The sequence below is a fragment of the Anguilla anguilla genome, chromosome 8 (assembly GCF_013347855.1).
Source record: "Anguilla anguilla isolate fAngAng1 chromosome 8, fAngAng1.pri, whole genome shotgun sequence".
NCBI lineage: Eukaryota > Metazoa > Chordata > Actinopteri > Anguilliformes > Anguillidae > Anguilla > Anguilla anguilla.
The window spans coordinates 13,028,068-13,045,242 of NC_049208.1; the positions used below are offsets into that span (position 1 = coordinate 13,028,068).

At 43.1% G+C, this 17,175-nt stretch overlaps 1 protein-coding gene across 4 annotated transcripts; it reads left to right on the forward strand.

Annotated features, from left to right (window-relative positions):
• The first annotated feature begins 588 nt into the window (after window positions 1-588).
• Window positions 589-16,866, forward strand: LOC118232895 (NFX1-type zinc finger-containing protein 1-like). 4 transcript variants are annotated; one of them, XM_035428126.1, is made up of 21 exons: window positions 589-675; window positions 1,352-1,422; window positions 1,733-1,795; window positions 2,996-3,058; window positions 3,330-3,392; window positions 3,664-3,726; window positions 4,007-4,246; window positions 4,358-4,540; window positions 5,132-6,745; window positions 7,006-7,134; window positions 7,672-7,826; window positions 8,294-8,437; window positions 8,539-8,635; window positions 9,247-9,369; window positions 9,632-9,888; window positions 10,700-10,839; window positions 11,488-11,642; window positions 12,690-12,835; window positions 13,235-13,345; window positions 13,474-13,569; window positions 13,968-16,866. In XM_035428126.1, exons 3-21 carry the CDS (start codon window positions 1,771-1,773, stop codon window positions 16,281-16,283), a joined length of 6,120 nt encoding a protein of 2,039 aa, XP_035284017.1. In that variant the 5' UTR covers window positions 589-675; window positions 1,352-1,422; window positions 1,733-1,770; the 3' UTR covers window positions 16,284-16,866. The 4 variants fall into 4 exon arrangements, with proteins under 4 accessions (XP_035284017.1, XP_035284019.1, XP_035284018.1 ...); XM_035428128.1 differs by lacking the exon at window positions 3,330-3,392; XM_035428127.1 differs by lacking the exon at window positions 1,352-1,422 and having other exon boundaries at window positions 612-675.
• Window positions 16,867-17,175: the final 309 nt, after the last annotated feature.

Consider the following 17,175-nt stretch of genomic DNA (forward strand, 5'->3'; position numbering starts at 1 on the left):
TTATTGTTCATGATGTCTAATTTATTATATGCAGTCACAGTATAAACTGCAGTGAAAACCTGCATAGACACAATATTTAATATACATAACAATTTGTTACATTACTCAAACCAATTTTCTTTAAGTGTCAAACATGACAATCAAAGACTTTAAGGGATAATTCCATTTTTTATATATAATTTTATTTCAGTATATGTTTTCAATAGGCCAAGGACGTTTTTGTGTGCAATGAAGAATATGTTATGTATTTACATTAGTATCTGATGACCTGCCAGCATAAACATTTTATCTTGTTTTCAGTTGGAACTACTTCTGTGATCCATGCAACTAAGACTGTTGCGCTGGAGGAAAGAAGCACTGGCGTAATATAAGTAGCGGCTGTTGATTGTCAGAAGCTTATTGCACATAAAGACTGGACTGGTCTGGACCAATTGAACACGTACAGCAAAACTGAAGTAAAACTCAAAAACACTGTCTCTTTAAGGAGTACCTTTAGTATAGTTGATGCCATCTTTTGGTTGTTCACGGTATGACACACAAGCAACGCCGAATTCATACTGTACATGAATTCTGTACACCACCCACACACACGCGCAGGTCAGTTGACTCTGAACCATCCACAGTTGTAATTTATTCATCTCACTCGGTCGCGTGATCGAATCGGAGAAACTACTGGTAATTTACTACTACTAATAATTTAAATAGTGATATCTACAATTAACGTTTTAGACAGTCAAAACTGAATTTTAGATATCTTTAATTGGAGGTTCCATATAACTTAATGACAAAAGTAATTTACTAGTCAAAATGTAATTACAGATATCTTAAAATTAACATTTTGACTAGTCGAAATGTGTTTATCTTAAATTAATGTTTTCACTAGTCGTAAATGGATTACAGATATCTGTAATGTGAATCCGGTCACGCTAATAAACGCTAAAACGGCTTGCAGTACGCACTAGACCTACTTACTGGCAGACCACTGAAAATACTCTAAATAAAGCAGCCGAGGCTCTTCGCTACGATGGTAAAAAAAAACAGAGAAAAAAAGCCTCTGCGTGCAGGTGACAGCACTATTTTCACTGTGTAAGCGTCTTTGAGTTCATGAATGGCGCTATATAAAATAAATGTATTATTATTATTATGTAGGCTATATTGCAAACCCGAGAGTACGGATTTCCACGTATATTTATATATATATATATATATATATATATATATATATATATATATATATATATATATATATATATTTTTTTTTTTTTTTTTTTTTTTTTTTTTTTTTTTTTTGCTTAGAGTGGCTCCGTAGAATACTGTAAGGTGTACGTAACAATGACTTTCATTTCGTCAGAAATCGAAACTTAAGCCTCATAAACCGGGTAGCGTCCCAGACTCTAGAAGCAGTTCTCCGAGGAGCATTCGGTGAGTCAGCCGGATTTATTTTCATTTATGTATCTTTTTTACACCGCGTTTAATGCCAGGTATAGCCTATTTATGTTGAATTACATAGTGTGGAGTAAGTGCGCACTCGTGATAACACCGTTTAGCCTACCCGGAACAGTTATCGAGGAAATTATTTTAAATGCATACTTCGTCAGCGCACAATAACAGTTCACAGAACAAATCGGACCTTTTCGTTTACGAAAATGTCAGGGTGAGATTTTAACCCATTTTCATTCAAAGCGCTTGTAGCCAGGTATATTCACGATGCCAATATTCCTTCGTTACTCAGGTCCAACCGCAACATAGAAGGAAATTGTGTCTTTTCACATGTCTGGTCGCGGAGGCCAACGTGGTAAGTGTTCTTGAATTTACTAGGGCTTTTGAGTTCATTTCTGGTAGAGTTTTAATTCATGCTGTGCTGTAGAAGATGGTAATACTATAATCAATTATGACATATAGCGCGTTGCATACAAACTTCGGGGCATTTTATAAAGATACGTGGTCTTGTTCTGAACATACTTTTTAAAAATAAAACCTTCGTAAACACGTAGGTTTCTTTAGTCTCCAGTGCCAAAATAGTCAATCAGGTTTATCAAGTAGCGGTTTCTCTATATTACCGTACTCTAATTTCTAAATGGTAAATGGACTGCATTTATATAGCGCTTTTATCCAAAGCGCTTTACAGTTGATGCCTCGCATTCACCAGAGCAATTAGGGGTTAGGTGTCTTGCTCAGGGGCACTTCGACATGCCCAGGGTGGGGGATCGAACCGGCAACCCCCCGACTGCCAGGCAATGAGTGCTGGGAAGTAAATAGGGACTTCAGCACGAGGCAATAAAATCATGGGTGGAGTGTGGGCTTGGAGCTGTGATGTAATGGGCACTATATAAACCTGATTGAGGACTTCCACAGGGCAAGTATGTGTAATACTTTAGACCTGCATATTTAACTAGACAGGAAGGCACACCTTCAGCTAACTTAGATTGTGAAGCCCCGGAAGTAAGCCTGTACTGTGCGTGCTGAGGGCAATACATTGGAGCTCCCATGAAAGTGAATGGGGAATATCAGACATTTGAAGGCAAAATAAAACGTCCTCGATGGTATTTTGAAACTCTATTGACAACCATTACGCTTCATATGATATGCACATTTTAATAAATAGTTTGCCAAGAGTTCTGTACCAAAACAACGATTGTTTCTGAAACTGCTCTACACAATGAAATTAATGATCACAAAAAATGGACTGATGAGGTTTTCTTTGGTTCTACACTGAATTAAATGGGCAGACAGCTCTTTGGACCTCAAGCATATGCAGTAGAGGCTGTTTTGCATCACTTCCTAGTTTTCATCGCCTGGCCCCTCCTACCCTCTACCCTTTATGGTGTAACGTAACAAACATTTACATAATATGAGGTGCTCTACCTGCTGGGACATTTGTGAGGTGCAATAAAACCATTATCATTCGGTTCTAGTGTATTTTTATTTGCAAATCACTCCTGTTTGCATTGATATTCAATAGATAAGTTCACTTGTAAGTCCTCTTCTGACACAGGGGGTAGGCCGACCCAACACCAGGGCCCTGGCAGCAACTCAAGTCGAGGATCGCATGGGAGAGGTGAGTGTAAGTCCCGATGGAAATGGACTGTTTCGTATCACTTTCTAGTTTTCACCGCCTGGCCCCTCCCACTCTCTACAGTTTCTATGTATGCTTTATGGCGTAATGAAACAAACATTTACATAATATGAGGTGCTCCACCTGCTGGGACATGTGTGAGGTGTAATAAAACCATTATCATTTTTGTCTAGTGTATTTCTATCTGCAAATCACTCCTGTTTGCATTGATACTCAATAGATAAGTTCACTTGTAAGTCCTCTTCTGACACAGGGGGTAGGCCGACCCAACACCAGGGCCCTGGCAGCAACTCAAGTCGAGGATCGCATGGGAGAGGTGAGTGTAAGTCCCGATGGAAATGGGCTGTTTCGCATCACTTCCTAGTTTTCACCGTCTGGCCCCTCCCACCTTCTCCAGTTTCTATGTATGCTTTACGGCGTAATGTACCAAACATTTACATAATATGAGGTGCTCCACCTGCTGGGACATTTGTGAGGTGCAAGAAAACCATTATCATTCGGGTCTAGTGTATTTTTATCTGCAAATCACTCTTGTTTGCATTGATATTTAATAGATAAGTTCACTTGTAAGTCCTCTTCTGACACAGGGGGTAGGCCGACCCAACACCAGGGCCCTGGCAGCAGCTCAAGTCGAGGATCGCACGGGGAAGGTGAGTGTAAGTCCCGAAGGAAATGGGCATGGCTGCAATTAGAGGACTCAGAGTGGAGGGAATGCTGGAATTGACTACCCAGTGCCCTAAGGTGGGAGTGGCAGGCCCTCAAAAGGCCTGCACAAAAAAGTTTGCTTGGGGAAGAGGGCTCACAGACTTTTTTCACAGACAGAATTTTGTGCCATACCCCCAGCTTCAGGATGGTACCTTAAGCTGCTTCAGCTGCCTCCTTCAGCTGCGGCAATGATAAGCCGATGTCATGCAGCAGTCTCTTTTGCAGATGAACACTGGCGAACGGGTGCCCCTCGTGGCGGCTCTCAGAACAGGCGGGGAGGTGTCAGGTCGCAGTCCCATGCCAGAGAGGCAGAGGCGGTCGGGAGATCACCATGGAGACGGGAACACAGTATGGGAAGGGCTGTATTTCAGCAAAGTTCACCTCTCTCACTGGATTTAACAGACCCTTATAATCTAGCTGGAAGTCCTGTGCAAAGCCAGGAGAGAGGAAGGCCTGTAAGAGCAGGTAAAGCACCTAAGATGTTCCAGAGTAAAGAAATGTATGCCCAGCGTGTACCTGTAACTGCTGATTGTGTTGATGGGTGAATGAGATCTTTTCACTTCTTAACCACCCCAGGGGATCAGTTTGCCCACAAGGACGGCAGAAGGGGTGGTCGCAACAAATCTCAGGCACGGACTGGAAACCTTTCTGTCCATCCCATGAGGAATCCATCTGGAGTCCCGGCAACAAGTGTACCCAAGACCCCAAGAAATTACAGGCCTCCGAATGACACCAGAAGCCACAATGCTACAAAGAATGGTAAGGGTGGGCTTGAGCCAGTTTGGTACGGTTAATGACCGGTTGTGTTTATGTAATCTGGTCAGGATTGTAGTGGGTTGCCCTGCTGGGTGGATCATCCTATTAAGGTACTGTTCTAGTCATGGTTGAGCCTCAAGGTCTGGTGTAAAATCTGAACTGTGTCAGTGCTGACTGTGTCCAACAGCCCCACAGGGTGATGCACAGTTTGTTCGGCCTTGCCCAAGGACCGGACCTTTTCAGTCAGCTGTGATTACAGCGTCGCATTGCTTAGTCGTTGGTTTCCTGAAAATCTGCCCATTTAAGTACACGTCTACCTCCCTCACCTGTTCTAGCAAGCCGAACTTAGAAACTGCCGTGTGATGAAAGGTTGCGGCAACAGTATTTTAGTGACATGAAAATTAAGTTATACTGTAAATTTGTGTTTGCAATGGTTAGTTGTAAAGTGGTCTGATTTAGTATTTTGGTTTGTGTTTTCCTAATTTACCAGTAAATAAGTAATATTGTATTTTGATAATATGACAGCTATTTTAGTTTCTTAGTCAGTATTTGTCAAATTTGATATTTTATTTTTAACCATTTTGAATCCTTCAGAGCACAGCGCACCCAGGGACTGGCTTGGTCCATCACACAGGGCAGTAAGCCAGCCGAACCTGTCTGACCTTGGCCACCACTCCCAGGGCCGTGAACGTAGGGCCAGGAGGGGTGAGACAGCCCAGGACCCCGCTCACAAACCCAGCCAGAGGCTAGACTTCCGCTCCCTGGAAAATATCCTGCAGATGGAGCCTTCAGAAGTAGTGATGAAGCTGGCTGCTCCAGGGAGTGGCCTGAGGGAGTTTCTGGACAGGAAGGACACCACAGACCAGCTGACCCATATTACTCTGGATGTCCTCAGCAAGGCCTGCAGCTGCCGGACCAACAGGCATAACTTGCAGCACCTCCTCTCTGAGGTTAAGGATTCCCAGTTCCTGAAGACCACCATCCCCATGTTTTTGATGACACTAGGTGCAACCTTAGGCATGAATGACCAGGACACCAGGGAGCAGAATTTAGCAAGAGTCAAGAAGATTATCGACCTGCACATCACCCTAACGAGTGTGTTCCCCTCCAGTACCGTCATTGACGTGTCCATGGCCGTTGTCCTCCTGGAGAAGGAGCTCACCAACTTGCAGCAAGCGGGGGTCACCATTGGAGAGGATGTCAGTGAGAGCCTGGGGAAGCTCCAGAACATGGCAGCCCACCTGCAGGAAAAGAAGCGAGATGGCACCCTTCGGTCAGACAACTACTCCTTTCTGCTGGGGAGGCAGGGCGAGGAGGGCGTGGAGGACTTCAGGCTCATGTCCGTCTTCCCCACGTACGAGGACATGCACGCCACAGAGCTGCCGTTCCTGAGGCCCAACATCGTGGGTGAGAAGTTTCAAGATGGTGAAACCTACCTGGACACACACTTCCGCCTGCTTCGCGAGGACTTTATCAAACCACTCAGGGATGGGATCTCCCAACTGCTCCAATTTGAGGGGAAGGACCTTCGCCAGCGACGTTTTGATGATGTTCGCATCTACTTCAACGCACGCATTCTGGCCCCAGTATGTACACCTAAAGGAATCCTTTACCGAGTTAAATTTGATGGAAAGAACTTGAAAAATATCAACTGGGAGAGCTCCAAGCGGCTGCTGTTTGGAGCGCTGGTGTGCTTGTCTACAGACTACTTCAGGACAATGATTTTTGCCACCGTGGCCAACCGGGATGTGAAAGAACTCCAGAAGGGTGTCACTACTGTCTTTTTCACTGACGAAAACAGGAGGAAGCTGGCAGACGTGTCTCCAAGTGATGTGTTCCTCATGGTGGAGAACATGGCCTTTTTTGAAGCTTACCGCCATGTCCTGGAGGGCCTGCAGGAGATGTCCGTGGAGGACCTGCCCATGCAGAGGTACATCGTCAGCTGTGAGGAAGATATCTCTCCCCCCAGGTACCTTCTCGCCCATCAGCACAGTTACCGTCTCCAGGCCCTGATGAACAATAATCGGCTGGAAAGACAGCCATTGGACTTCCTGTCAGACACAACGAAAAAGCAAACCGTGAGGGATATCCTGAACTTCAGTGACTGGCCCAGTAAAGAACAGCTTGGACTGGACGACTCGCAGATGAAGGCCGTGCAGCTGGCCCTCACCAAGGAGCTCACCATCATTCAAGGCCCACCGGGAACAGGTAATTTGCAGAGAAAGGAACTGTAGATGTAACAACTATTAATACAAGTATCTGATATAGTATATCTTGTATATAAACAAACATACTAAAATTTCCTGTATTAATAAGTGAAACCACAAGTTAGTAACTGCCATTGTTACTTTCTGATATATATTATTTTTCATTAGCTTATGCTGACATTTAATTGTTGTGTATAATTGTATTTTTTTCTAGTAAGCCATTATTTTTGGTTGATAATTGTATCAAACTCTTGCTTTTAGGAAAGACTTTTGTTGGTCTGAAAATTGTGAAGGCTCTTCTGGACAATGCCAATGTGTGGCGTTCAGCAGCCGGTTCTCCTATTCTGGTTGTCTGTTACACAAACCATGCACTGGATCAGTTCCTGGAAGGTACTGTATTTGCACTACTTCCTTTCTATATATTTATGTTCTATGTTTCCTAGATTCTTTATGTTACTATATCTGCTTATACTTATTCTTTTATCCTCATGTATTGTTAATTTATTCTCACTAATCATGCTGTATCACTAACTCTGTTACTGTATCAGTTATTCCATTATTGTGTCAGATACTCTGATGCCATTCACTTACTCCAATTCTGTATGACAGTGGCAACTAACCCTGTTCCTGGAGATACTGCCCTGTAGGTTTATAATCTAACCCTAACAAAGCACCCCTCATTCTACAGCTAGCTAGCTGCTAATTATTGGAATCAGGAGCGCCAAATTATAGTTTAATTGAAAACGTACAGGATGGTTGATTTATGGGAGCAGGGTTGGTTACCACTGCTGTATCAATTACTGGCCAGATTTTGTGTCAGTTACTCCAATACTGCACCATATACTGTGATGCTCTATCTGTTGCTCACCTTGCTCACACTCTTTAGTTCCATATTTATGCTGCGCTCTTTGGATTTTGTCTCTGAAGGCATTCTCAAGTTCATGAGTAAATCCTCGGTGTTGGTGCGAGTGGGAGGGAGAAGCTCAAATGAAGCCCTACAGGAGCTCTCTCTGGCTAAACTGAGGAGACAAACCAACTTCATGCAGAAGCTGCCGGGGTACATGAGAGCCATGCATGCCCAGGTGAGCTGGATGCAGGACTTTGCTGAGTGACATGCTGTGTTCATAGAGCCTTATAGTTAGGAGTTACACTAAAGCTGACATTCAGAAAGCTGTGTGTGATGTCATCAGGTTCAATTTCATTTTTACTTGAGATTTACGAAGAATGTAATTTAATTCTAACATTAAAACATTTAATTCTACATGCAAAATTTAGAACTCATTATGAATGCACACTGGCACATTTAAATAAATACAAAATAAAGATAACTCCCTAGCCATATATAAATATAAGCCTTTTTATGTTTTTTATCAAATGTTCAGTACATTGTAGCAGACATTAGATGCTTGTGTTCTTAGCTACACCCCAACTATGCTGCAGAAGATTTGGAATTGAAATTGTAATCTAAGGTGGATTTGGCACAACATTTGTCTTTCATAACATGGGATTGACACATCAAGATTTTATAGATAGTATGCTCCTGTTACAGCTCAAGGAAGAAAGAGGGGATTTGGAGAACAGAATTGAAAGCTTGGCGGCCTTGTTGGAAAGCTCAGCTAAGGGAGTTCTACACGAGAGTGTGCTCAAAGAATACATTTTCACTCTCCATGGTGTGATGCTTGAAGAAGGACAGGTCAGTATTGTGTTTTTTTTTTTTAGCCCGCAGTACCATGTTTTGATGCTGCTACCTTTAGAACCTCCCTTCAATGAGCAAATTTATCACTTCCTAATTAGCTTGGCGGAGGAGGTGTGTCCTGCAGAAAAAAGGCCCAGTCCCTGATGCTGGATTGGCTGGGGATTTCCATGTTGAGTCACAGCTCCAGGAAAATGGGTGAGTGAAAATTATCTTTTCATATTCATCCTATTCATCATAACTTGCTTCTGGAACATAGGAAAGATAGTCAACAGTTACAGAATGCCCTTGTGCTACAGAATTTAAAATAAATTTAAAAAATCAGAGTAAATATGGCACCAAGTCCAATGTTTTCCAAATTTTATTGGGAAAATCAACGTGCCGTAAAAATGCAAAAGGTTTTGTTAGGTTTTGCTGTGGTGACGTGAAAGCTGGAATGTTGCAACATTCCATAATATGATCGCTCCCATTTGGTGACAATGCTGGGTGTGCTACATGGTGTGAACATGGGCCACGGGTGTAACCAGATGTATCACAATCACACTGTGCTCAACACAGTTTCAGCAGCCATGGTAACCGAACCTGTTTTTAAAACTTTGCAACATTGTTCTTATCCTAATCACAGGCTTTGTATCACATGATTCACAGCAAAGCCCACATGTTGTGGCCAGACCTGATGTTATTCTTCATTCGTATCTGAGAATGGCTTGGGCTTGCCTAGTTGGCAGCCTTTTAAGTGTAATTAAAAGCAGTGTACTGTAACTATAACTGGGCTACATAATCTGCTATTTTTTTATTATAAATTCCAGGTGATACTGCTGAAGGTCGTGATGAACAGGTTGGCTGGGAGGAGGGCAGCTGCACAAACTCAGTGGATGACCTAGTGAGAGTGAAAGAATTCCTCTCGGTGCTTGAGCCTTTGGACAATGAAGGTACAGAGCACAATTCTGTCATGCTGGACCAAGTGTTGTTCTTATAATGATCAATTATGAGAGCACAGACATTAAACATTTTGAGAGAGACTGCCGACAGTTCAGCCGTATCGCATTATTAATGTATCGTCACATATCATTAATTTTTCACACATTTCCACTGTTACCCCTTTTGGCCGAAGAGTGAGGCTTTGTAATCCATAAAATGGCTATCACGTTATCACAGTCATGATTATATATAAAACTATGGGTTGATTGATAGACGCCATGAGCGACGTGACCAGCGTAGCCACAGAGGGAGATGGAGACGTGGCTGACCTGCTCCAAGTGACAGAGGAGGCGGAGCTGGTGCAGGCAGAGAGAATTATGGAGGGGGACGACATGCAGCAGTACATCCACAGCGCCCTCGACAGAATGGCGGCCGCACAGAGGGAGGTCCTTGCTTACGTGCCAAAGGAAGATGATAAGGAGGAGGAGGAGGATGAGAAAGGAAAAGAGGATGCCGATGAGGGGTGGGAGGTGAGCTTGGTTTTTTTGGGCCTGCTAAGAGCATCACAACAGTGTATTTTATCGCTGCAAAACTGTTACTGTTTATCAATAGTGCACAGTTGGATTTAACGTTCATCAAAAATGTTATTTCCACTTCCTCATTGACTCCTTTGATTGACTGATTGAGTTTATTAGATAATTTAAATATTTAATATATCAGGATAACGCAAAAAAAAAAGTCACATGACTTATTTCCATTGTTGTCCTGAAGACTTGGCAGGCAGGAAAACAGCTTCTCAGTAGACATTATAACATCAACACATGTACAACACATATACGACATGAAACTCTGTCCAAAAGTAGAAAAAAGCCTGATATTTTATGCAGGAGCCAATTTTTCAACTGTTCCTTAGAACTAATATGGACAGGTTTAATTTCATTTGGAATTTTATTCCAATCTTCACCAGCGGAGTAAAGAATTGTCCTCCTCTCAGACTTACTATTTCGAATTGGCGGTTTCAGGTTGCACACACTAGCCCTCACATTCAAGCCACGAGAGTCCCTAACAAAATGAAAATACCTAGAAAAAATAATTTGAACAGAGACCATATAAAATATTATAAACCCTAATAAGTTTTAACTGCTGAATTCCAAGATCAACAGAAAGCCAGTTCAACTCTCTTCCTAGTATCCCTGACCCTGAAATTATACAAACGATTAAAAACAATTTTCAAGAACGCAAGTAAACTTGGACAAAAGTGTTTTATAAATACCTAAAACAAAAATTTTAAATGGAAGCAGGCATGAGATTGTAGTTGTTTTGATGTCATCGTTTGTTCAGATAACCCGAGAAATGAAGAAGAAGCTGAAAAACGTGGTGAAGCAGGAACTTAAGAAAAAAGACCACATGCTTGAGGAGGAAGCAGAGCAGATCACGGATCTCTGGGCCCTGCCCTACAAGCAACGCTGGCATCTCTACAGGTAAACCTTCTTCCACAGACCCTGCAGTGTAGCCAGATACAGTAGCTCCATATTCATAGCATTTATAGTTCTGTCTCCAACAGTAAAACTGAAGCCTGTGAATTTTCATGAAGTGGCATAACCAAGGGCAATATCCTGACATTACATGTATTGTCCTTGGGAATGCCTCTTCATTAATAATAATGGGCTGTAATATGGTTCTGGAAACTGTTAGCGCCTGGAACTTTCTGCAGCTTGGAAGAAGGGAGGATGGAAGGAACATACTAGGAACTGGTCATCAGTTTTGTCTACAGAAAACCTGTTTCTGTTCAGGCCCAAGAAAACTTCTTACTGGGGCACCATCTGCTGGTGATTTGCTGTAACCATCAGCTGATCAAGGCAACAATAGATCACAACAATCACAATTTTTTCTTCAAATTCTTTTACGGTCATTGTGAAATAGTGTGTTCATGTATCAGACAGTGTCTGTGGCTGTTGGTTAAAACAGACTGGAAGACACACTACCAATAAAACAAGAACCAAATTCAAACACGAAGTGGTGAGAGAATAGATTTTTCTTTTAGTCATGTCTAAAATTCAGTGTCATTGTATTGAAGATTCAACATGGCTGACACACAGTATGTAATAACAGATTGCTCTGACCCTTAGACTCTGGCTGGCGATCTATCGCAGAGAAATAAGGACCTGGATTATTTCTTATGAGAATGACTACCAGAGAATTGTGGACCGGACGGACGAGCTGAGACAGCAGGAGGATGAGACTGTTCTCAGGAGCGCCAGTGTCATCGGAATGACTACCACATGTAAGCCAGTGTAGAGATGAATGTTTTTCACTTTTTTATTCATGTATTTCTTATATCGCATTTGTTTATATTCTATGCTACTGTGAAACACACTTTAAAGAAGCATTACATTAATATCAGTTCTAGTAGCAGCAGCAGTGGTAGTACTAGTTTTATAATTAGTATAATATTAATCAAAGTACTTTTATGATTATAATTACTGTTGTTATAATACTGTTGTTATGATTTATTATTATATACTGTTGGTATTATGATTATTATAATTATTATAATTATTATGGGTCCGCTATTGTTCCTATTGTTTATGTCAGGAGTTGAAACAAAATTTTAATTTAATTTAATTCACAAGCCCAGCCCCCATGTCCTGTTTGCAGTGGAGTCACAAAATTCTGTGCACAGGTCCCTCTCTTCATGAGCAACAAATCTGCCTCAAGGACCCATGAAGTCTACCTTACTGGATTAAATTTTTTGGAAAACAGTTAAAATGATCCTATAAAATTTCACAAATGTGCACAAAATTTGATAATCTTAGCTCACATACGTTTGTACCAGTATTTCCTTTTCTAGTGGTTTCTGGTGGTTATGTCAAAAATGACCGAATAACGATTCAATGAATTTGCAGTGGGTGTGGACTATCACAAAAATGCTAAGCATTTCAAAACCATTTGACTTGAGTTATGAAACTTGGCATGTGCATTACCAGTTACATCAAGTCTGCAGCCTTAAAGTTTAGTACAATCCAACCACATGGTGATGCTATAGAGATCAAAATAAAAAGAAATACTCCAAAATTCACTGCTGCATCAGATAGGTCCCAAAGAGATGGTCCACAATCTCAGTTGGAATATATATATGTAAAGTTGGTATCCACCATCATAGAGTCTCTGTGTTAGTCAGCTCTGCTGATGCTGCTTGGACCCTGGAAATCCCTGCTTACAGCGATATTTATTGTTGTTGTTATGTATGAATAAGTTACTCATAAGCTCATTATAATAATAATTATTATTATTATTATTGTTGTTAAATATAAATACTGTCTCTGTGCAGGCGCAGCTCGATGCAGGGGGGTTCTGCAGGGCATCCAGCCAAGGATAGTTGTGGTGGAGGAGGCAGCTGAGGTTCTGGAGGCCCACATCATCGCCATGCTTACCTCTGCCTGCCAGCACCTCATACTGATTGGAGACCACCAGCAGGTACCCATCTTCAGTTTAACTTCTGTTTGTCAGTATATTAAATATGATTAATGCTGAATTGTTTATTTTTGAGTTTTTGACAGTGACGCATGCTGCATGGCCTTTCTTGATCGCCTGTTTTATTGACACCCAATGGATGTCATTGGCGATTTTTTTTCCCAGAAACATTTAATAGGACTCAATATGGTTTGATTATAGAAAAAAAAGCACACAAATAAAGCCAATATGCTGCATAGTGTCATAGATTGTTATCCCTCTCAAAAAACATTTGATAATTGTTGTTACTGTTTGTCACCAAGCCCTAGGAAAACCTCATTATCTTCTTATAATACGCTTATATTCAATTCATTGTATATGCAAAGGTGGAAGGATTGATATTTCTCATTTACTCCACTGTAGCTCCGCCCCAGCACGACAGTGTATGAGCTCGCCAGGAACTTTAACTTGGAGGTGTCCTTGTTTGAGCGACTCATTCGTATGGATGTCCCTTACGTCAGACTAGACTACCAGGTATGGTAACAACAGCCAATTTCTGGAAACTGTGAAAATCGCGATTGACTGCCAGAAAACCGCTATTAGTTGTTCATGAGAACGTTCTAGATATGCCTGAATATTGAATTTGTTTCATTCTTTCATAGCACCGAATGCGCCCTGAGATTGCACAGCTGTTGACACCACACATCTACGACAAACTGGAAAACCACTCCTCTGTCCATCTGTATGAAAATATTAAGGTAGTACAAATCAATAACTGGTAACAATGGAATGATTTAAAAATGAGGGATATGGGTGTGTTTCTATTTGTATTACATTAACGCCAAACAGCATAATATGTCCAACATTATTCTGTGTTGTACTGTATGAACCATGTAGACATGACTCCCTATAATGCTGTAAAGTGTTCTCAGAATGGAAACATTCAGAATGGAGTCGTTGCATTTTACCAATGTACATGTCAACATGAAATTGTGTATTTTTCATTGTTACAGGTAATAACATAGTCAAAACTATTTACTATACTGGCAATAATGTTTGGCCTCTTTCACAATTCAACCAGGCATGCACAATGTCAACATGAGTACTTGTAGGTCATGATAAAAATGCATAATTACTATCAATTTTTGTTTTTTAGGGGGTAGCAACAAACATCTTCTTTGTGGATCATGACCATCTGGAAGAGCACATCAAGGAAGGCCGTAGCCACCAGAACCTGCACGAGGCCACCTTTGTGAAAGCTCTGTGTTACTACCTGATGTTGCAGGGCTATAAGCCCTCCCAGATCACTGTCCTCACCACTTACAGTGGCCAGCAGTTCTGCCTAAAGAATATCATGCCCAAGAGCACATTTCAGGGTGTCAACCTCTGTGTGGTGGACCGCTACCAGGGTGAGGAAAATGACATTGTGATACTCTCCTTAGTCAGGAGCAACAAGGAGGGAAAAGTGGGCTTCCTGAAAATCCCCAACCGTGTGTGCGTGGCTCTGTCGAGAGCCAAGAAGGGCCTGTTCTGCATCGGTAACATGACCATGCTCTCCTCAGTCCCATTGTGGAGCAAAATCATCAACGTGCTGAGCCGCAACAGGCAAGTGGGCAAGGCCCTGATGCTGCGGTGCGAGAATCATCCTGCCACCATCACAGCGGTGTCCAAGCCGGAGGACTTCCTCAAGGTGCCACTCGGGGGCTGCAGTGTGCCCTGCGAGTACCGGCTGGACTGCGGCCATGTCTGCACCAGACTGTGCCACCCTACCGACTCCGACCACAAACTGTTCAAATGCACGCAGCCGTGCACCAAGACCCTGTGCCAGGATGGGCACAGGTGCCCCAAGACGTGCTCCGAAGAGTGCGGCGAGTGCCAGGTGATTGTCACCAAGACGGTGCCTAAGTGTGGCCACGAGCAGGAGGTCCCCTGCTCTCAATCGCTGGACGGTTTCATTTGCCAGGTCCCCTGCAACAAGACACTGCAGTGTGGTCACCTGTGTGTCCGAGGCTGCGGGGAGTCCTGCACACTCAACTGTCCCCAAAAAGTGAAGGTCCCTCTCGGCTGCGGCCACCAACGGAACATGCAGTGTCACGTGAAGCAGGAGGCCGATAATAAGCAGGAGCCGATTAAGTGCTGGAAGAAATGCGATGCCGAGCTGGATTGTGGCCACATCTGCTCAGGCAGCTGCTTTCAGTGTGCGGGGGGAAGCGCACATCTTCCATGCGCCTCTCCTTGCAACGCTCAGCTGATCTGCTTCCACCAGTGCCACAAGGGATGCAACCAGGGATGCGCACCCTGCACTAAGCCATGTGAAACCCAGTGCTACCACAGAAAATGCCCAAAGCTGTGCTCAGAGGCCTGTCCGCCCTGCACTGCCGGCTGTGGCTGGCGTTGCAAGCACCACCAATGCACTCGCTTGTGCCACGAGCCCTGCGACAGACCTCCGTGCGAGGTCGCCTGCTACAAGAAGCTGAAATGCGGGCATTCCTGCATCGGTATGTGCGGGGAGCCATGCCCACAGAAGTGCCGCGTTTGCGATGCTGAGGAGGTTTCAGAGCTGTTCTTCGGCAAAGAGGCCGATCCCAAGGCCCGCTTTGTGCAGCTGACCGACTGCAATCACATCTTCGAGGTGACGGGGTTTGACTCCTGGATGGCATCGCCGGAGGAAAGCGGGGCCGTCAGACCAAAGTCCTGTCCCAAGTGCCGCATCCCCGTCCGAAGGAGCGTGCGCTACAATGCTTTCATTAAAAGCACGCAGCTGGATGTGGAGGTGATGAAGAGGAAGGCTGCTGTGATGCTGGCAGAGCACATTCAAAGTGTCATAAAGGAGAAAGAGAAGATGGGGATAAAATCTCCCGAAATCCCACCTCTGCTTTCCAAGTTGACAGACGCCGACTTGGGAAGAGTTGCGTTAATCAGTCAGCAGATTGAACTCCTCTCACAGCTGGCGGAAATAAAACACAGTGCACGTCTGAATGTTCCAATGCGCCATTTGCTGCTGATAAATGACATGGCGCACCTTTGTATGACGAAGGTTGCCACAGCAGGACCCAGACAGGTGTCTGAGTGTGAGACAGAAGTAAAACGGATCTTGTGTCTGGCTGAAGCTCATGCATTAGTAGGCGTCTATGCCAAAGCTCAATATCCTGTACTGCCTGCCCAGGGAGTCACACCAGAGCATCCAGGCCTAAAGGATGTAATTGGTAAGCTGATGGGCAACGAGCCCCAGCTGAGCAAACGTGATTTGTTAAATGTGCAAGCAGCTCTGGATGGTTTTGCTAAGGGGATGAACCCACCCACAAGATGGAAGATGCTGGAGGACACAGAGGCTGTCTCAACTGTCCTCAGTTGCAGCTTTTTGAAACTTGCCCATTGGTTCAAGTGTAGCAGTGGGCATGTATACTACAGAGCAAGCGCTGACACTGGAGGCCAGAGTGAGTTGTGCCCGGAGTGTCTGATGACAGAGTGAGCGAGCTCACTACATTGCGTTCTATTTATGGGGGACTAAACATGTTAAAGTGATATACATAATTATATCAGTATGGAATTATATCCACAAATGTTTAAGTAAATGCATCATTTTATTTCAAATTAATGAATTAATTCCCACTTCATGATTTGTCCTTTTCACAATAACATGATCATGTTTCATTTCATAGTAACATGTGTGACTTTTTTCATTCCATAGTGACACTTTTCTTGAATGGCTTATTTAAAAATAAAACACATAATAAATGTAATGTATGTAAAATGTATATCTGCTGTCAGTGTTCCAGGAGACAGCCATGAAAACAGTTCATCAGCCCTAGTAGTGTGACAATTGAGTATTGTAAATCTGTTCTGTAATTGTTTCTTAACTTGCCTTATTGCTCAAGAAATGATTGCTTGTTGCTGGCTCCAATCTATGAACAATATTCACGTATAAAATAAAAACGTTACGAAAATGTTTTGCGACAATGCTATGGTTTTGCTTTAGCCTGTCATAGGCTACAGTGTGACATTAAGACATGGACAATGTATCTGTAAATAAATAAATACACACCTACCAAATACATTCTATCAAAGCTCCATTGGTATCTTGAGTTGCCCATGACCACCAGACTTTACTGGACATAATATTAGATGTTTCGAACAACTGGAAGCCGCTGGACTTACCAGAGATTGCCTACAACAAACAGGTACCACCGTGGAGTAATGTCCGCAGACAGCGCTGCCCGAGGCGAGGTAAACGAGGTGGCGTCCTGGTGAGGCTACGACGGCGTCCATTTACACCACTCGCTGCAAAAGGAAAGCCCAAAACATCATTAAGGACACCAGCTCATGTTCTGTTCTCGCTCCTTCCATCCTTCCAGTCAGTCAGG